We start from the raw sequence: 22,695 nt of genomic DNA on the forward strand, positions 1-22,695 counted from the left end.
TTGAGAATCCCTGGGTAAAATCTGTGCTTACGACATGGAAAACGTTAATCAAAATATATACATTTTAAAAAGGCGTTAACATTTTAAGATGGTTGGCTTATTACCAAAGTATAAGCCAAACAGCACCAACCTGAGATGTAAGATTTGCATAACAAAGCACATCAGATATTTTTTTAACCAGATTGTAAAAGAAAATCAAAAGTAAAACCTGTGTGATATTGAATTAATTATTCACTGTGACTTAAATCTGGAAGTATCTATGTCCACAGTAGCAGTGTGAATTCATTAAATGTTTGAACCATTTCAGCGAAGAGTTGCAGTTTGTATTATCGTTGCATATAGAGGACATTGTCTTTAAATGTTGCATCAGTGGATGGCTTATTTCCAGCACTGTCTTGTCCAGGCTTCACAGTGTGAAGAGCAGCAGTGGCATAGATGGTCTGGAGTGCAGTTCCTGGAACGGACTGCTGGGGGCGCTCTTGTATCTCATCATAGAAGTGGTCCTTTAAAACATGCAAAAACAGAAACTTTTTTTTTCTAAAATTCTTCGTTATTTATTTCATTGACATAATATGACTCATGTATGGTTTGGGTGCACGGAAAGGAAATACCAAAACAACAGAAGTGCCAGTTCGTAGGAAAAAGAGGCCAAAGAGAGAAGGGTGGAATAAGGTAAATAGTTGTACAGTTTGTATTGCTTTTACAACATTGCGGAGCATATTTTATATACTGTATAATCAGAACTAACCTCTTTGTTAGTTGCTGGCGTTGGGGTTGCAAAAAAGCTAAGTCCTGAAAAGAGGAAATCATGTCAACTACTAAAGTAAATATATTTCTTCTAGATTTTGAATACATAGTAACGGTGTGTAAATACATACTTTTGTGGAGGTAGAAGATGAGGATGGCGAGCAGTACAATGATTGCACAGATCACTGCTGCAATAACTATAATTTGCCAACGCTTGTCTATGAAATTGGAATAATACATTAGAAAGTACATCATATTGATTTCCGTAAGAAAATAAAAGGGCTCTTGTTTTTCTACGCAACAAAAGATGTTAGAATTCCACATATGGATTTGCAACAATTGATGCCAATGAATGAATAAGGTGTGATTCAATGGTGATTCAATTATGTTGTATAAGACATTCTGAAATACATATTATTTGGAAATTTGAAATAATGACTTGATTCGAGTTTCTCTCACCTTGACTGTTCGGTTGTGGAGTGAAGTAAATAGGATCTGTGGAATTCTTCGGTGGTGCAGATGACTTTGCAGACTCTGTGGAAGCTGTAAAAACAAGATATAGGTGCGACATTCTAATAATAATACATGATTTTTATTTAATGGTGACAGACGATAAAACAGACAATAATAAATAAAAAAACATAAATTTATTTTCTACAGCTTGTTCCCTTTCGTGGTCGCGGGTGACTGGAGCCTATCCCAGTGACTTTGGGCCGTAGACGTAGACATTACATTCATTCACTGGGGCCAATTTAGAGTTGCCAATTTTGCCTAACACATGCATGTCTTTGGACGGTGGGAGGAAGCCGGAGAACCTGGAGAGAACCTACGGTAACACGGGGAGGACATGCAGACTCCACCCAGAGATCATGTGATGTTGGTCTGGTCCGGGAATTGAACCCATGATCTTCTTCTTGGCAAGAGAGGCAAGAGCGCTAACCGCCTTTGCCACTGTGCAGTTTTTGTTTGATTGTTAAGCGCATTCAGAGTTTCCGGTGTGAGTAAAAGTATTGAGTGCTGCGTCCGGGGCCCATCTCCAGTTACCATCCCAAGACGAGACACTAATACCCATTTGAAACTAATTTGGTAGTTTACTTAAAAAGTGTTTTTTTTATCATGAAATTGTTGCCAAGTGCGAATGCAGGCTAATGTTTTAAATATTAGATTTGATACCACAACGCGCCCTCATCTTACACGAGGAGACAAAGGCTGTTAGGTAATCTACAAATATTTAAAAATGCAGAAGAAATAATTAATGCTAACTTCACTTACCTGTGTTGTGTACTGACTGTGTTGGTGTAATAGTAGGATTTGTAGTATTCTTTTCAGGTGGTGCTGGATTTGACTGAGACACTGTGGAGATGTACAAAACAATATATATATATATATATATAATAAATGAAAATAAATAAATTATATATATATATATATATATATATATATATATATATATATATATATATATATATATATATATATATATATATATATATATATCTTTTAATACCTAAAAAACACTGTTATGTATATTTGGCTAGCGTCATACATTTTTTTCCTCCTGCTCTTAACCCTTGTTTCACATATATCAGTCCTAACAATAGGACAAAAAACATCTTCGATTTTTTCCCTGAATTATCCCTTTCCGTAGCTACTTTATGGCTGGGAGTGATTTAGATATGGTTCTTTTGGTCTATCTTTTAAGCTCCACTTTTAATATGACCTAAATGTTGCATAGTAGACACACCCTTTAGTTAGAGCACACTGCACTTTATATCAGTTCAACATGAGTCTGGCTTGTAGCCATCAATCAGCAGTTCAAGTTGTTTCTTGTTGAAAAGAAAACCACACACACTCATATTCATATGATGATTTTCTATGCCGCTACCTGGGCTTCATTAAAGCAAATGAAAAGTATCACCTGCATCCTGTATTCTGTGTCCTGACCGGCACTTGGGCCGGATACCAATATCTGAGCTAACATCTTTTACCTCTCAATAAGTGATTAAAGTTTACCTAAAGGAACTGTATGTAGCAACATTCTTATTGTTTTAAGAAAGAAGTACAATTACAACTGATGGCAGTGTCCTGGATAGTACTTAACCTGCAGAGAAAGACACATAAGTGTTTCTCCCTCACAGTGTATGGACAGACCATGGCCTTCTCTAGTGGAGGTGTAAAACAACCATAAGGTTGTATTACAGACAGCAAACCCCTACATATTACTTAGTTCAAAGGTGGTTGGAGGCATGGGGGTACCACTGAACATTTCTGCTTAGGGCACCCAAATGGTTATCAGCGGCCCTGCGTTAGCCACTTACCTCAGCTTGAGTCACCATCACAGGCAAAAAGCTGAATAATCCAGTCCATTGCGTGGTGATTATTGGTCTATAAATATGTGTGTGTCAGATGAATTTTTGTTTTTGTTTGGAGTTTAGCTGACTTTTTTTTCTCACTTGGACGACACAGTCACATGAGGAAGGTAAAGTACTGAGCTGAGTGCCCGGACCGCTCAGTGATTAAATGCATTGTATAGTCTGCTAAATAGTGTGAACATTCGGACACAGCCTCTATCTGCAGGTTATGGCTCTGGAAAGACAGGTTCAATTGTGATTGTAGTTCCTTTTTTAAGCGCAGGCTTGACAGTTCCTTTAAACATGAAAGACCTTAAAGTTTAAGGCAAAGGCCACTGAGATGATCACCACTGAGATGAAACACCACTGAGATGATCACCACTGAGATGATCACCACTGAGATGATCCACCACTGAGATGATCACCACTGAGATTATCCACCACTGAGATGAAACACCACTGAGATGATCACCACTGAGATGATCACCACTGAGATGATCCACCACTGAGATGATCACCACTGAGATGATCACCACTGAGATGATCACCACTGAGATGATCCACCACTGAGATGATCACCACTGAGATGATCCACCACTGAGATGATCACCACTGAGATGATCACCACTGAGATGATCCACCACTGAGATGATCACCACTGAGATGATCACCACTGAGATGATCCACCACTGAGATGATCACCACTGAGATGATCACCACTGAGATGATCACCACTGAGATGATCCACCACTGAGATGATCACCACTGAGATGATCACCACTGAGATGATCACCACTGAGATGATCCACCACTGAGATGATCACCACTGAGATGATCACCACTGAGATGATCCACCACTGAGATGATCACCACTGAGATGATCACCACTGAGATGATCACCACTGAGATGATCCACCACTGAGATGATCACCACTGAGATGATCACCACTGAGATGTGTGGGATTTACCTTAGTCAGTGATGCACGGACAAACCAAAAATACATAATGGGCATGTTTGTAGGACACAGTAGGAACAAATGTGGTTACAAAAGCTAATTTTACAATTTGAGCTTCAAAATGTTGAGTTAAATGTTATTATAGATTTACATTTATATATTTATAATTTAAATGTTACTTTAAAATAGACAAAAGTAACTTTTTCCATTTAATTATTTTATGTTGATCAAACTGGGTTGCAAGATAATCTTAAATGTTTTTTTTTATTGAAAATAGAGACATATTTACATAAAGTCAACATTCTTTTTTTATATATATATATAAATAAATAAGTTGTATGATTGTCATTTGCAGCAGAAATGCTCGAGTCTGGAACGAGTCTGGGGATGATTTATAGACTTGGAAACTGTACTATGATGTGTGACGACCCAATCACAAACTCTGGTGTTTAACTGTTGGTTAAACTGGTGTTGATTAGATTCAACTTGGTTCTCATTAAGTACAGTGCAACAAAATGCAGTTACATATCTAACCAGATCTACAATGACGCAAGAAGGCTTCTAGATTAAAAAAAACATATAAGGGATGTATGTAACAGTTTGACATCATATACAGCATTAACATAATACTTTTTGTTTGTTCATAGTCTTAGAGATTAGATGAAATGGAGAACGGGCTCTTACCTTGAAGTTCTATTTTTTGTCTCGACACCTTGCAATTGTTATGGGCTGCTTTGCCGCACCAGTAGACCCCCTGGTCCTGTTTGTTTACATTCCTGATTGTTGAGGGGACTGTCTCACAGGTGAACTGATTCTCTTTGCAGATGAAGTCTATTCCAGGTTGACAGGTGATGTTGGTTTGTGCCCCTTTGTAAGCAGTCTGAATTGAACTGGGGCAGGCATTGTTACCTAAGAAGTATTTCAAAATAATATATGAAAGAGCAAAAAGAGCAATACCAATGCCAAGAAATGACTGAATGATCTAAAAAAACAACATACCATCATTTTCCAGATATATTTCCCTTTTTGTATTTTCACACTCGCACTCGTATTGGCCAAAATAATTCCCAGTGAGTTCTTTGACAAGCACTCTCCACTTATTTCCAGCTGTTTTGTAAAATAATGACAGTTGTGTGTTTGCTTTCGTCCAGTTATTTTCACTTCGCAAATTCAATTCTCCTCTTGGGGTTTCAACTTTTGGGCACGGGCAAATGAATTCAAACCAGCCTTCAAGACATCCAACAACGGTGACTGAATCACCACATCCTGCAAGCCACAACACCCACATTCACGAAATAACATAATTTTCATTTCAAAACATTATCAGTAGAAAAACTAATTTAGCATAGTTGTATTATTATGTCTTTTGTAACTGTAAGTACTATTTGGCATATTTACCCGAGTTGAGTAACAGGACAAAGAGAAGAGCAAGAGCAAGAGCGTTCCTCATGTTGAAAGTGCTGGTAGTTCTGGTCAAATAGTTTCCTCTGTGGATTGTACCTAATGAAATTTGCAGCACTTCCCCTTTTCTTTCACTTCTGCCTCAAATGTCCATAAAGGGTTGGCAAAAACAAAACTTGTATTAAAGCATGACTCTTACTTGCCCGACACATTTAAATAACTTCATACACAACTTCCCCAAATTCTTCAGAAATGTCAGTTCCCACATGAAAGTGCAACAATTAGTATCCATTACGTATTATTCTCCCACACAAGGTAACTGAGTATTGCGTTTTTGCATAGATATTACAGGGTCACTAATTTTGCGCCTGGTGTTACAGTGGGGACAATGATTTTGCTGTATATTCATTCTTCCCAACACTTTGTACAGTAAAGCTCAACCCAGGCTGAGGCCAATATTCTAGGCCAGAGTTGCGTAAGCTCTGTCGATATTTTTGGGCTCATATATAGGGCCTTTCCATTAGTTTGGCCAAAATATACGATTAGATTATGATTGTACAGTGCTCTTCTCTTCTTTCTCTTCTCTCTTCTCTCTTAAATGTATTTTGAGGAAACAGAATACAATAAGAGGTGGGCGTGGGACGTTCATCGCATGCATGTTGACAATGGAACTCTGTGCATACTTATACCCTTTGGTTTCGCAAAGTATAGCACATAGAAATGGAAATACTATTTTCTAGACGTACAGAATATGCATGTAGATATTCCTGACCGACACATATACAGAAATGTTCTGGCGTCAAACAAGTCAAGAGTTGGCAGGAAGTTATCTCGGTCTGTCTGATAAGTTGAAGATATGTGGATGCGTCTCGAAACAGTAGACTTTAGTGTTCCAATGTGGGAGACATGTTTGCAAGCATCTTCCATATCAAGACACAGAGAAGTTCAGCAGAAAGTAGATGTATTTGAGAGATACATGTACATATGGCAGCCATAGTTGACCGCTGTGACCATTTCTTCGCCGTGTATTGTGTGACTTTTCTTGTCTCCATGGAAATAAGGTTATAAATTACCAAAATGTTCCATGGTAAACAAGGGTGTTTTTTACAGCTAAAAAATACCTTAAAAGTCACATTTGCTAATGCTGTAACACACCAATGTGTCTCAAATTGTAATCCATATTTATATTTGTGGGCTAAAAGTGATGGTGGTAATAGAAGGTTTTAGGCTTAGTAACTCCTTAATAAAGGGGCTGAATTATTGTATTAATTAAGGAGTTACTAAGACTGAATTGCTCAAAATATAAAATGTGTTCATTATTAATTGAGTGTTTGTTCACACTTCATTAAGGCTATTAAATGTGTAATTGTTATTAGGTGTTAGCAACGTTTGTAATTATTTGATGACGATGCTTTTATACTTCAAATTTAAATGATCACAGTTGGATCTTTTTTTTAATCTTGCCAAGAGCCAGTGTTAGTTTCCTGTGGTTTTCTGCAGAAATGGGCTCTGACTGGTTTCCATTTGGCTAATGTGATGTCACTCCTGCGCTACACTGGGGAGTAGCTCTTTGTTTATTTTAACATCTAAAAAATACTTCAAACTGCCACTCATACTTATCCTACATAAACCAATTAATACATGCAATGATTTTAAATCCGATCCATATTTGCCATGCTTTTTTTAAAAGCTATATTGTCTATTTGACCTTGTCTTTAGCTTATTATCTGCATAGTTTTTACGAAATGTTTTGAAAAGTTGATATTGAATTCTAAACATTATGACAGCTAATGGTGGGAACACTTTGTCCATTTATACAGAGCTTTTGAAGTTTCTTATTAGGTATTTCTCACTCCCGGGCTGAGTGCATTCCTGTTTGATTACAGCTCCTACAAATCAATGGAAAAAGATGATAGGCTTCTTTTGCTCCCATTAGTAGTGTGTGGTATGACATGTTCCTTGTGATCATTTTAGCTTCTGACACCCACTGAGTTTTGGTTTTATTAAGTTCATGTTATTATGTCACAACTTACAATTTGGAGCTGAAGGGGTAGAATTAGTTTTCATTAATTTTATTAGGCCCGAGCCCCAGCAGGGGGTAGGGCCTATTGGACCAAACATGCGGGCGCAGCCCCTGGCAGCCCCCTGGCAGCCCCTGGCAGCCCCTGGCAGGTCCTGGCAGGCCCTGGCAGCCCCTGGCAGGCCCTGGCAGGCCCTGGCAGTTCCCTGGCAGACCCTGGCAGCCCCTGGCACACACAGTGAACCGAAGGCATGGATCATGCATACTTACTTCTTCTTACTTCTGCAAAGTTGACTGTCACTAATGGGAAAATCACAAAATCTCTGAAATGTTCACATTTACGCTTCATACTTTAACAAACTCCTAACGTGGGCGATAGCCCAATCAAGTTAATATTTGGGGAATATCATCTTCAGGAGTGGCGCATCAAAAGTTATCACATTTTTTATTTCAAATGTCATGGTCTCTTTGAGGCGGAGCCGCAAATTTGATTGACAATTGTGTTCAATTGCACTGGTCAAGCACAGCGTTGGCCATGTACATGTCGTCGTCTGTATAGTTCTTCGATAACACACACAATGAGGGCGCGTTTTTTATTGTATTTTGGAAGTGATTATAGCTCATTTATTTGATATATGGCTGAATATTGCCCAAAATGTCATTTGTGAATCACTGATAACAATTGTTAAGCTGATTTATTCTTAGTTACAAAAACATTGGACATGACAGACTTGTTGATGTCGTCATTTGGTCTTTTGTTTCTCAAGAAATCAAAATGAGCCTCATGAGTCTCAGTTTCGCGGCTGAAATGTGGTGTGTTTTAACCTATGCTGTCCTCTCTCTGATCCGAATGGTCACCACCTAAAGCCCAGTCATGAATCAGAGCTAGTTTGGCCTCTGCAGCTGAGTGAGCCTGGGATTCTGGAAAAGAAGGAGCTGGAAACGAGCCATGGCCTGAACACAAACTGAGAAGGAGAAACCCTTGGATACGTCTCTGTTTGCGGGTGAAGGTTTGTACTTTTGCAGGATACAGTACAAACCTTCCCTTCAGTGTTCAGTGTCAACGTATACCAATATGTTTTACAGTAGTTATAATTATAATGAACTTATAAGCACTGTAAATGAGGAGCTAGTTAAAACAAGAAGTGGATGGATTCTAACATCCAAGCAAGCTCAAAGTAATGATGTTTGGCAATCTAAAAGTTAAATAAGCTGACTTCATTGACCAATTCATTGCACAAATTAGAGTTCTATGTTACTAAAACATTGCTTGTATTCCTAACTAACATCAAATCATTAAAAACTTAGCTACAAACAAAGACTTGTCTCTAAAATATAGTTTTTAAGTAAGTTTGTTGAAACTCGGCATGCGACCTCCAAACATCCTTGATTCCCACACAGGTTTATTCAAAGTGGTTTGAGGTTGTGGTCCTCAGAGCATTTGCAGACCTCTAAAAGAAGCTGTTGTCTGCTCTGGTTCTAAAAGCTCATGTTAGAGAGCGGAGCATGAACGGGCCTCTGAACACGGCCACAGACTGAGCAGCTGTGGTAAAGCAGAACCACGCTTCCCCCGCAGTACAGCTCAGCGGCCTGTAGTGGCCACTAAAGGACACCATGAGTTCAGTCAAGCTTAAGCAGCAGAAATGAGGGGAACATTTAGATATATTTTGGAACAATTTATATATAGTTATGACACACGGTAATTTTAGATTTTATTGGCCAATCACTGATTGTCCTGACCGCACGCCACTGATCAAAACTCACTTTGTCCATTATACTGTTCCTTGGTACTCCTTTATCTCACATATTGTGTTGAGGGGTGAGGAAACACTTACCAATCTACAGTTAATCTATTAGTTATTTTACAGAAACGTGCAGTGCGAATAATCCCCAAAAATTCATAATCTATTTATTAATTCCAAGCTCAATTAATCAATCAATCAATCAATCAAAAAGTTAAAAACACATTAAAAAAACACACAATCCAGTACAAGGCACAATAACACACACAAAAACCAAACACGTATTTAAAACAGTAAAAAACTGTTCATATGCTCGACCAAACAGCTCTTGAAAACTCATGACCTTACACATTCATCATTTTATTTAAAGCATTGAACAATCTATTGCCAAGTAATTAGCAAGGCTTGTTTACAATTAAAGTGCAAAATCATAATTTAAGAGGGTATGGAGATTTCAAAATGACATTTGTTCGTTTGGACCATTTGTAAAGGTTTGTGTGTCTGTAAGTGGTGTCAAACTTTGGAGAAGTCTGCATAAACTCTTCAAACGATGCCCAAATATCAATACATTCAAGATGCAATATAAACATAAAGTCTGGGCGCAGTATATAGAGTGGGTCTTAACACTATCTCAATACTCCCTTACATTGTTTTCCAAAGAAATAAGAGTTACTTATTGTCCTCATGTACAAAGATCTGATGTAAATGTTTAAAGTTTTATAATTGTATCAACCGTCTACAAGTATGAACAAGGATTTATGCCCCATAGTAAATTCAATCACTTTCCAAAGATGAATAAAAAAAAAAATTAAAAAAAATGTTGACCTGAAACTTCACTTTATTAGTAAGACAAATTGCTCTTATGGTGCGTTTGTGATTTGATAATATCATGCAACTCAATGTGAAAGTAGAAAAACACAGCACTCACTCAGATTGAACTTGGACGTGAAAACATCCAAGTATTCAGAATACAGTTATCTGCTTGGGCCATGGTTACAAAATACATTTGAATGCAGTTTTTCAGTATTCTGTAACTAAATAGGGTGCATTTTCCCTTCATACTTTTAAGTGAAAGGAAATCATTACCTTCTCCATCACAGACAGAAAATTTAGGAAAAATAAATACGAAATATGAGAAAATTGCATTATTTTGGAAGTTTAATTGATAGCAGCACATTTGGTTGCAGTCATAATCTAAGGGGGAGGATAATAACTCTAGTCGTATGTAGGGTAAATATAGAATAGTAGCTGCTCTCCTCTCGCATTCTCTGGGACAGTCCCGCTCTGGCTCTGTTCCCATGAGAATGATTGTGTCTTGGGCCAGAAGCCATTCCCAGGGCAACCTCAGTGTTCCCCCAGAGTAGCCATCAGACATCATGAAGAAACCCACCCAGGAAAGACCAGCGCTGGAGTCATAACCAACAGAGGACAGGATAGAAGTGATTCTAATATTTGACTTTTTATATAAAAGTAATGTGAAAAATGTGGAGCAGTTTGTAAATGGACTAAAAGATACATTAAAAAAAAGTATACCTTATCTTCTATAACTCAGTCTGCTTGTCTCAGGGGGATAAACATGTTGACATAAAACTGTTAAACACTGATCACTTAGCAACTCTGGACTAGTCTGGTAACATTCTGTTTGGAGCCAGCCCCGTGTAGTTGATTTCTTTCCTGTAGCCATTAGCAGAGTGCATTTTGTCAATGGTCTATATATTCTAATGGCCTTCTGTGCACAATTTTTTTCCCCTGTATTTTGCTGCATTTTAACAATATATTATTCTTGAAGTCAAATGCAGCATCTCTGCGCTAAACACATCTTTGAATGTCAGCGGCTTGTTTCTCCATGAAAGTCTATGATTGTAATAAAACATGCATCATTTTGAAGCTTAACTGTTGTTGTTCTTTATATCTACAGTTTCTCTGAGCTGATTTACCTGCGTCTGCCTCGCTCCCTGTGTGGCTCTGTTCCTGTGCAGTGTGCAAACGTGCAAGTGACAAGAGAAGATGTGACGAAACAAAGCACACTCCTGAATGATTTTTCCATTTGTCTGATGTCACCATGTCAATCCTGTCCTTGATCGATTGTGAGGTTTGTGTCATCCATTTGTGGTGGACCTTTTTTCCGCCTGCCAGGAGTATGTCCCAAGGTATCCATTTTTTGTAACCATGGCAGGAGTTTTGAGGCCCAAGTACTGTAGTTTGAAAGTTGAGACTGATGTCAATGTCGAAAACAGTCTGCAGAACATTGTTAATTCCAGTGCAATATTTTTGAGCAACAGGACAAAAAGAGCTGTTTTCATTATATTTATGATTTTTTTTTTTTTTTTTTTAATTTTGTACAAAAATACTTTGTTGATAGATCATTTTACTTGCCCAAGAATATCTACTGAGCAGAATCAACAGGCCGAAAACCATGAGAAGTTAGAAGGACTGATATACCTATACTCAAGTTCAAATGATGCACTTCTTGCCGATAACATGATGCATTTCACACATGGAAGATTGTGTAGTTGTAAAGATAATCTGTAATAACACAAGTGTCCAGTTCACAGTGTCCTCACGTTGTGGAGCTTGTTTCTCTGGACCAGTCTGGAACTAATCTGTGTGTGTTTTCAGAAGACACTGACTGAAGACAGAGCCAGGCATGTCCTGAACTCTGGGCAGGCTCACTGTCTGGGCCTGGGTCATGTCGGATTCAGCAGATAACAGTGGATGATGCATACAGTGATGTGGAGGAAAGGATGCATATTTGACCATGTCAGAGGTTAAACAATAAACGAAACGAAGTGAAAGAAATACTGGGGGGAAAAACCTGTAATGAAATGGATTGAATTTGCTGAGACACAAGCACATAATTATTAGTTTTAGTCGTAGAAACTGTCTATTCATTCTGTTTTCTGAATGGATTGGCTTAGAACTCAATACAAACAAACACACAAGCAAACAAACAAATAAAATGCTAACATGAACAACTTACATAATGTTAAATGTTGTGTGAATAATCCCAAATTCTGATGTAATTGTTATCAGTTAAATGAAGATTTTAGATGATGATTGTCCACTGGTGAGACGTTGGACTTTTACTTTATTTATTAATTTTTTTACACCATGTGATAAAAGGAAACTGCTTGATATGTTGTACTTACAAATAATGCTATAACCAACTTATTTCCAGTAAAATAAATATTTCTGGGAACTCCAAATTGACAAAAAAATATTCTTAAATTTAAAAAAAAAAAATTGGAATTTTATATGGATTCCACCTGGACATAAAGGCGGTATGGACGATTTTTCGGCGATTTGAGAACGCAGGCGGAAGTGCGCATGCGCACTCCCCCGTGCGGACTGATACAGCACACACGTGCGTTTGTTTATTAGCGCAACGGAGCGCATCGCATCGGTCGTCTCCCGTAGATTTCTGTCCACTTCTGCGTCAGCTTGAACTGTCTTTCTCTGTCTTCATTTTGCCCCGTACACTGAGGGAACTATATTATGATAGATCCATGCGCTTAGGCACGCGGAAACGTGGGGACGAGCCTGACGCGGCTGCAGGTGAGCGATAGGTGCGTTTTATGATTGATACGTGGCAGGACAAATGATTTATCCACGCCACGAGGAAATATGATAAAAAATTTGCTGAAAAAAATCGCGCTAAAAAATTTTACCCGAACTTGTTGACTGGTGAGTCTTATATCTGTCTGAAGGGAGGGGCTAATCAGAGTATGCTGATACGAGATGGATTACCCGTTTTATCCAATTTCCACACACAACTCGCTATGATACTTTCCAACAGAAATCCATTGTTTCATTGATTTAAATCATCATCGCTCCGTTACATAAAAACAGGACAAAAGCAGGACCAAGCAAGGCAAGGCAAGGCAAGGCAAGTTTATTTGTAGAGCACATTTCATACACAAGGCAATTCAAAGTGCTTCACAGCAGGAAAAATGCATTCAAATCACAAAGAAATTACAGAAACAGAAATACAATAAAATTAACTAAATTAAAAATGATCAATCCAACTGATTTTCTAAACTAATAAAATCACAAACAAAAGAGAAGAGTGCAAAGAAAAAATCCTTTCAGTCATATGCGCAGCTAAACAAAACTGTTTTTAGCTTAGATTTGAACATTGTCAGAGTAGAAGCCTGTCTCACATCTTCAGGAAGACTGTTCCAGATTTTAGCTGCATAAAACTGAAATGCAGATTCCCCATGTTTTGTCCTGACTCTGGCACCAGCAGGAGGCCGGTCCCTGAGGTCCTCAGAGTCCGAGATGGTTCATATGGCACTAACATATCCAAGATGTACATTGGTGCTAGGCCATGGAGAGACTTGTACACAAGCAGAGCTGCTTTAAAGTCTATTCTCTGAGCCACAGGGAGCCAGTGCAGAGACCTGAGAACAGGACTAATGTGCTCATACTTCCTGGTTCTAGTCAGGACCCGAGCAGCAGCGTTCTGGATGTACTGCAGCTGTTTTACAGCTCGTTTGGAGAGGCCAGTGAGCAGGCCGTTACAGTAGTCTAATCTACTGGAGACAAACGCATGGATAAGTCTCTCTAAATCTGGTTTTGACACTATATTTTTGAAGCAAAGACTAACAAACTGCCAATCAATAATGTAGGGGAATGGAGATGGACATTCCACGGCCAGATAACAGAAAATCTCTCTTTGAACATTGGGGGTTTTTCGTTCTCACTCTGTCCCTCACCGCAGGGAGCCGCTGTGACTTTTGTGATAACAGATCTTCTCCCCACAGTCTTACAGGAGGACGCCCCGATGTAAACTATGTTTTATGTGATTATGCCATGAATGTTTGTCCGAATCAACTCCCTACACCGCATGTTTCACCTTGTGTTACGTATTTTTCCACTGTTTAAGGTTTTATATTCCCAATGCTTTAACTCGAGCGCCCATCACAGGTGAAAGAAGATGTAAAATGTGTCTACCTCAAGAAATAATGTGCACAAACTGCCAAAAGTGTTTAACGTGTAAATGTTTAAACAGGGTTCAATGTTTTTACCATTATTATTTACGTTACTCCAGTTTATTTTCTCGGCCAGGAAAATGTTAAACAGGAAGTTTTCGCAGTAGCGCCCGCCCCTTTTGCTCCCAGCATGCCCTGCGGGCTAGGTAACAAGAGGATGCGCCAAGCTGGAAACTCTGCTCTTCTCTTCTCATCCCTTTTGTGTTCAAGCCTTTGTCTTTTTCTCTTGGAAGCCGTCTCCACGGAAAACCTGAAACCTCTGAAACCACCTGAAACCACCTGGAACCACCTGGAACTAAGCTTAAGCGCTAAACCGGACAGAAACTTTCTTTGCTACTTAGTTTCTCTTCTTTTTGAAGTAATCTACGCCGTTTACGTGGATCAGCGCTACGTTCTCATCTGAGTAAAGGCCGCGTAAGGAGCTAACACGCCACTAAAGCGTTCTACCGCTAAGGAACTCTCGGATATCGCCTCCGTTGCCACCGGCGCCAAGGACCTCACAGCACGCCGCTGCCTTCGCCGCCACACCACTCCACGCGACGCCTCGCTACGGATCTCGTCCGCGGACAAGGACCAGCCGGACCGAGTCTCTACAAAATCGTAAGCCGAGTTCAGTGTGCGGTTCTTTGTGGCGTGATTTGGGTAGAGCTCAGCTGTTCCTCCTCCCTTTAGCTTCTCACTTTCCCTCTCTTTTTGATATAGATTAGCATAGACACGTTTGATTATCAAAGGCAAACCCTGGTTTAACATTATCTGCATGAAATTTGCTGTCAAATCTGATATAACATCACCTGTGATTTACCTGTGCACATTTCTGCTCCGGTGTTTTTGATTGCCCTTTTGATAAATAAACTACACGAAAGAGTTATTGACTTTGTTTGTTTGATTAGACTATGTATAAGTCCCTGAATCGTGAAACACCCTTCAGACCTTTTTAACGAGCGCGATTAAGGACCGTATCTTAGCTCTTTGGGTTTAACCCTGGTGCCCCGTCTTGTCTCGTTTCTGCTAAGAAATCTTCCTTAATCATAAACTGAATACCTGTAGTTTGAGACCCTACAATACAAACCAGACTTGAACCAGAGCAGATCATGGTAGAAGATCTAGAACTAAACCTAGTCCTGAACCAAGACTCAACATATTGTAGGTCATATCAGGGTTAACCAACATCTTGAACAGGATCACAGAATCTGAACCAGGACTATAAAGTCATAAATATAAAAGACAATAAAATCTGATTTAATTGATCTCTGCTGCTGTTCACGATGAGCCAGAGACGACGCGCCGAGCTTCGTCTGGACCATAGTGCTTAGTGGGCCAAATTTGTCCCACAGGCCGCCAAATGAACAGCCCTGCGTTAGGAGCTAATGGGTGTTGGGGGGACATGAAAAAATATGCTAAATATGACTCCGCTGACAGTGCAGTCCTTGAAGTAGTCGTAGTAGTTTCAGTGTAGTCAGCTCATCCCATCAGATGCTATAAAGTAGTAACTCACTCTCTCTCTGTCAGAAGAACTGAAGACTTGATGATGAGCAGCAAAACGTCTTCACACCAGTCGAAATAATTCAATTTTCTTTTCCCCCGATTTGTTTTTAATGTTTAATGAAATGCATTGCAGAGAACGTTTGGTCCAAACTGCTTTGAACACACTGTTGACATAGTTGCACAAATGAATTCTCTTGCTCCTGCTCTTTCCTTTTAACTTATTTGTCCAGTCCTTCTCGCCGTGTCTCCTCGGTCTCTTTCCTCTGCCCCCTCCTCCTTCTTTCCCTCCTCTGCGGGGCTGTCCTGTCTCTCTCTCACATGTTTCCTTGGCTTGTCCCAGATAAGACGGGGGGCCGAAGCTGTTCTCCGGACCACTTTGGACACTACCGCCAACTAAGAACATTCTTTCTCCTCTGAAATGTCGGAATTTACTTTAAGAATTTGCACATTTTCTGCTTTTTAATCATTCACATTTCCAACAATGGAGGTAACTTTAATTAGGATACATCAAGGGTAAATGATTCTGTGGAGACACCTGTTTCAATTTGTTTTACATGCAACATTTTTTAACATTTTTGCACAACCCAAAACTATATCATCATTCAAATACCTGTAACATGGATTGACTCTAATTGTAGCACTATGGACATGTATGACTGCATGCAATACGTTGTTCTAAAGTGAAGCATTTTTTGCCATTCCCTATTGAGAAACAAGGCAGCTTTAAAGGCATTCAAGGGAGCGTCATGAAGCATCGTAATCCTTATTGGAGCTTCCTATTCATTATATGGACTTTAACGACTTTCGCTGACGCTGCAGGATCTACGAGCACTTCTGACAGAGGACTTGGGAAGAGCCAGAGGAGAGACAAATCCACCGGAGGAGCAGAGAAGAGGAGGAGGTTGCACAGAATCCAACACGGACAGTGCAGTTACACGTTCGTGCTGCCGGAGTTGGAGAGTTGTCAGGGGAGAGGGCAGGTCAGCACGGGGGTCAGACCGGGAGCCAGCGTGGTCCAACGAGACTCCCCTCCACCCCCGGACTCAGACTGGTCCACGCAGAAGATACAGAGGCTGGAGAACACCATGGAGAACAACACGCAGTGGCTGCAAAAGGTAAAACATGGTTTGGCTGAAGGATTTGTTTGCAAAAATATAGGTTGTGGTCGACTACCTTTCACTGTGAATTGTATGAGTGTTCAGGGCAACTCTGTCTGTCTGTCCCTCGAGTGCAGACTGAGTTGGTGAAATGAGCATTCAGTCAAGCTGCTCCCACAGCTTGGAATTCTTTTCTAACTGAACTCAAATTTTGTGAGCTGGTTTCTTTGAGAAGTTTAAAGGATGCATAATTTAAATTTACTTTTGGCACTTTTAACCATGTTATATAGTTATTTCCTCATCAAAAACTTACCTGGGTATTTGGCCAGCTGAATGAATCCTGGTTAGAGAGTCCGCTCCCTTTTAAGTCTATAAATCATCACCAGACTCCTTCCGAGCATTTCTACCATATAATCACAATCATCAAAAGGGTGCGGCTTCATTAGCCTGTCCGAGGCAATCACCTCACCTCACCTTTGCAATTCTCCCTGCAGCCAGTGGTCGATTCCACTGTCTTGGGAAACGCTTGAGTGACCTAAAACAGTTTAGTTCTATAACATGAAATGCTAAAGTAAAAGTAAAGTAAAAGCACTCAAGAACATGTTTAAAGGTCAATAACAATACAAAAATGCATAATGTTTGTCGTTTTAAAAACAAAGAACAAGAAGAACAAAAGGCTACAGAGTTTAACGTTGACCAGATTTCATGATACATATTCTACATTTTCAAAAACATCTGGTTATAAATACGTTGGCTGTGAAAAGCTTTGTAAAATGTTTGTTACGACGAAACAAACACAAAGTCCGTCCCTCCTGGGATTTGGCCTGCCTTTGCTGGTATGAAATATCAAAACAGGCTGTTTGGACAATAGTCAAGTACACAGTGCTATGCAAGAGCTGTAGTGAGGTGTGAAGAACTTTATTAAACTGCTTTTCAAAAACAAACTGCGGAATGATTTACTTCTGTTAAGCTCGTCTTCACAAAGAACTCCGTTTGAATTGTCCCTGGATTGTTGCATCAGAAGTACAACTCCAAGTCCATAAACCATCACTGAACTTGATAATTGTCACATTCACAATAAACACATTCACGTTGCCCAAGTGCTTCATTTATGTATTTTTTCAATCGTTCATTCAGAGCTCCATTGCCTAAATACCTCATTGGAAACAGAGGTTGAATTTGTAAGTATTTATTTGTTTATATATTGTATTTATTATATTTTAGTCAGTCCATACAAAGAAGTAACTGTATGATTTAAAAATGAAATACTACTGCCAAGATGACCAAAAGCATGTTTAAAAGCAAATTAAAGTCACAAACATTCATAATATGTCCACTGAAAGCAAAAAAACAAAGCAAAAAACAGGTTGCTAAAACTGTGTAGTGTTGCAGTGTGAAGTGTGAAAAAAATATATATTTATATAATAATAATAATAATAATATTGACTCAAAGCCTTTTTAAGTTCACTCAACTTTAAATATAATTGCATTGAATGGTGTTTATGCATTAATTCAACTTTTAGTCAGATAAAAATTTAACTAATTTTTGAGTTCTGTTTAATGGCAAGTTGGGTTTTTAACAGTGTCGCAATTTCAAGCAAATCAAACGGTTAAATGTATGAAATAAATGAAGAGGGGGTTGATCTGAGAGCGAGAACTTCTAAAAATGCAGAATTACTCAAACATCAGTAAATGAAACAAAACATGCATTTGCATTTATTAAATAGTGAATCTTATATGTACGCTTTGTTTGAGTGTTAAAACACCTTTTAACAGCCTGAATTGGTCACAAGATTTAGATTATTTTTCAGCTTTATCGACATTTGCTGCCCAGGCCGGTAAACAATATTTGCAGATACCAATATTTTGGATTTTAATCTCTATAGAAATAATAACAACATGCATTTATGACATGATTTGTAGCATGACTGTGTGACATAATTCCAGACTGAAGTTCTTCTATTTATATTTTTTGTCATTTTGTTTGTGCACTGATAACAAACTGGGCCCACACAAAATATCAGCGCCAAATATGGGCCAATATAGAAAAATTTGACAACTATGGCAATGTCGCTGAAACTCCCTGATACCAATATTGGAACTGATATCGCCCATCCATACAAATAAACACATCATTGGAGAACCGAGACAGATTTTAGACAAACTTTACTGATCCAGAAGGGGAAATCAGTTAAAAAATGACTGTATTTTCAAGACTATAAGTTGCACCGGCCAAAAAATGCATAATAGAAAAAAAAGCACATATAAGTCGCATTGGAATATGAATTACATTTTTTGGGAAATGTATTTGATAAAATCCAAGACCAAGAACAGACATTTAATCTTGACTGATTAGAGAACATGGTGAATAGGTGTACGTATGCTAACGCTAACACCTTCAGCTACATGACGCACAGACAACGAACTGTGGTACGTGTCTGGTATGTTAACGTAACATATTAACAGTTATTCAGATAACTATAGCATAAAGAACATGCTAACACGTTTACCAAAGCATCAGTTTTACCCCAAATCACTAAATCCATTGAATTCTTCTTCCTCTGTGTCACTTCTAAACAACTCCACAAACTCCAGAGGTAGAGGAAGTGCATATTCTTCTTCTGGGTCGCTTAGAGCCTAGAGCGCCCTCTTGTGGTTGTCAGTGTGGAAATAATCAACATGTGAAATGCGTCTGCCAGTGTGAAAATTACGAATGATATCTCATATAAGTCGCTCTGCAGTATAAGTCGCACCCTCGGCCAAAACTATGAAAAAAGGTGCAACTTATAGTCTGGAGAATACAGTATTTTATTTTACTCATCGCTTTTTCTGCGCAAATCAATAGCAACTACAATGTTTTAGTAGGAGAGTGTAGCCCTGGTTGCCAAATATTTTACATATGTACCAATTATTTTCATTTCACAAGTTTGTTTTAGAAAATGATTAGACTTTCTTTGTTCTCAGCATTACCTAAGTGTACATTCCACAGCCCTGCACATTGAATAAGCATGTTGTCATTCATGTTTGGGCCTGGCACATAGAGAAGGCTGTCGAGTGTCGCAGGGTCTGATCTGGACTGATTGCCGCGCAGATGTTGGACCACAGATGGAGTCGAGTGAGTGGCAGCTGGTTTCCATCACTACAACAACAGTCCGGTGTTATTTTAACCATCCATAATTCTCCCACGTGTAGCTTCAGCTGGTCTGCATGTAGATTACTTCACAGCTTTTGCAAATACGGCACTACAACTGGATGAGATGACAAAAGGAAAGCGTGTGCCTTCTGCAAACTCTGAAAAGACAGTATTTAATAAGCTGCATGGTTCACTTTATACCAGGACTTTCTCACAGACAAACATTGACGCACATTGACTCACTCTGCTCTGGGAATTGTAATAACTTGATGTAGGTTGATATCTTAATCTATTTGTTAGTTGCATTCAGCTTAAAGTGCTGGATAAATGCAGCCTTATTTATCACACAGTATTATCATGCTTATTGTTTTTATTCTAAGTTCATCTATTGAATACATTCTTAAACTCACTAAACTTGAAACTTTTTCACACCCTTTGCGAAAATGTTTTTATTTTATATTTTTCCCTTATTTGAAGGTCAAGTTGTCCATTTATTTTTCTTCCCTACTTGAAAGCAGGTCACAACCGGAATATTCTGATATTGTATTATCTCTCAATCATATCCTGGGCTGTCACAATATGAATGTTAAAATCATTTGTTTACATTCATTATTTCGTTGCAGCAACAACAAGAAAACCAACTACATAGACCATGATCCTTTGCTCCATTTTAGTGCAGACAACATGAAGACACTTTTACATCTTAATTCTTAGGGATATGAAAGTAATGATTTGCACAAACGCTTGCAAAGAGATTTTAAAAGGAACATTTCTGTTAATTACTTACTTAACTCTGTTTTCCTGTCTACAATATCACAATAAATATTGCATCATGAACTGAAAATCGTGATAATATCGTACTGTGAGATTTGCATATCGTTACATCCCAACTTGAAATTATTGGATTTCCTTTCCAAAAATAATTCAATTTGCAGATCAAACTCCAATTTTCCCAACAACCCCGTGTATCCAGCCTACGCACATTTACACCCACATCTTTGTAGAAAAGTGCACGGCTGTGGTCCGGAGCCAGATGAGTAGCATTAGGCCTTAATGAGCATTTCTCTAGCCCGTTCTGGACTTCCTCACCCAGGGACAGGGAGGCGCGCACAGACGGGAGTGATTTGACTGCAGCAGGTGAAGTAGATCTGCTAAATCCGATTATGGCTAAAGAAAACACTGTGCTTAGAGGTGCTCGACACACATTCATCATCATTATATGGTCTAAATGTTACAGAGGAATGACTAATGCCACTGTTAGGAGGCACAGCCCTTATCCATCATAGGCAGCAGCAGGCATGGAGCTCCATTAGACTGTCCATGTAACAGAACGCAGCTACTGACAGTGAGATGGGACACGTGCGTGAATGGGGAACACACACACTGTTATTATTAATGGAGTTTATTGTGCAAAGTGTGTTGTTTTTCATCATAAACATGTATTTGATTATTCATTTTTAGCAATTTTCTGATGTTGGAGTACATTTTTGGAACCAATCTGCATTACAGTTGTACATAGCTGGGGAATTAGCCTAGTTTGCATGTGTATGTGAAATATTAGGGCTTGGGAAATAAATAATCTCGTTCCACCAACCATTGGCCAAAAGAGAAAGTCATGTTTTAAAGAGAAAAATGCTAAATACTGTTTCAAAAGTGAAAATTCAGCAGTCAATGTTTGCAAAGTCACACGATACAGGATCAATAAATAATTTTGGTTGTATTTAGATACATTTTGCTCAAACACATGCAAGCAAGTATCCACTGCTTTAAACTAAATTGTATAAAAAATATCAAATATTATGGGAAAAAGTCTACAGACTGTAGTTCAACATTCATATTATGGGTTTCAGCTTTCTTTCATATGGTGCCATTTTGAAGACAGTTGACAATTTAACCAATATAATATTTAGTTTTGACGTATTAATTGCTATGGCGACAGTACCAACTCTTCATCATTCTGAAACCTGTGGATAACAAGAAGCTGAAACCTATGAATAGACACAATAGATCCGGTTTCCTCTCATAGTTAGTTACATTCCTCTGCTAATGGAGCAAGTAAGAATTTCATTAATTCTGCTGCCCACCAAAGTGGACAGGAGGCTTTGGGTTTCCACTGTGAAGACCCCAAACAAGGGACACAATAATACATTTTATAGAATTGATGAATGTGATGAAAGTTTACAGATGGGGGCACAAGTCTCTATTCATTTCTCATTTGTATACGTTTGTTCATAAGAAATATGAAAAATATAAATCCATTAGTAATAATATCTGTTGTTCAGCTCTATTCAACCAACCACACCACATAATCTGCATGTCAGTTTTTTTTGTAACACTTTCCAGACTGGTTATTTGTTCATAAGCACTTTTATCATTTACTATTAGGATTAAAAATAATTTAAGCAGTTTTAAGCGTCTTGTTAATTCTCTTAAAAAACATTTGTACATGGTTTATTAATGCACACATGCTTATTGTTTATGGTTTATTAACATTCTAAGCCATTCTAAGCCATATAAATGCTTGTAAATGCCTTATGTGCATAAACAAATAACTAGTGCTTATTATTGCCTCATATAGTACTAAGAAACCCTATTTTAAAGTATTACTGTTTTTATTGCAACTCCACATCTCCGCAACTAACCACGACAGGCCTTTTTAATATGGGATTATTCAAATATGGCTTTGACCAATCAGAGTGCGAGCTGCTAGAGGGGAGCAGTGCAAAGCAGAGTGAGCCAAAGCTTCGATTAAAAAGCTGTTTGTACGAAAAC

The 22,695-nt window shown here is 38.6% G+C and overlaps 1 protein-coding gene and 1 long non-coding RNA gene across 3 annotated transcripts in view; one reads left to right on the plus strand and one right to left on the minus strand.

The window, feature by feature from the left end:
• Positions 1–269: 269 nt before the first annotated feature.
• On the minus strand, positions 270–967 carry LOC140365420 (uncharacterized). The gene is made up of 3 exons (XR_011927826.1): positions 879–967; positions 749–792; positions 270–503 (listed from the first exon to the last, which is right to left on the minus strand). It is a non-coding gene; the product is annotated as an uncharacterized lncRNA (long non-coding RNA).
• Positions 968–16,049: 15,082 nt separating this feature from the next.
• Positions 16,050–22,695, plus strand: part of angpt4 (angiopoietin 4) — a 61,277-nt gene continuing 54,631 nt past the window's right edge. Inside the window, exon 1 of one of the 2 annotated variants that reach the window (XM_072451765.1) lies at positions 16,050–16,808. In XM_072451765.1, coding sequence (XP_072307866.1) covers positions 16,440–16,808 — 369 coding nt within the window. In that variant the 5' untranslated portion in view covers positions 16,050–16,439. The remainder of the gene's footprint in view (positions 16,809–22,695) is intronic. The other variant, XM_072451764.1, reaches the window with a different exon arrangement.

This window comes from Eucyclogobius newberryi, unplaced genomic scaffold (assembly GCF_026437365.1).
Source record: "Eucyclogobius newberryi isolate DKJ021-1_F unplaced genomic scaffold, fEucNew1.0.hap1 SCAF_19, whole genome shotgun sequence".
NCBI classification, from domain to species: domain Eukaryota; kingdom Metazoa; phylum Chordata; class Actinopteri; order Gobiiformes; family Gobiidae; genus Eucyclogobius; species Eucyclogobius newberryi.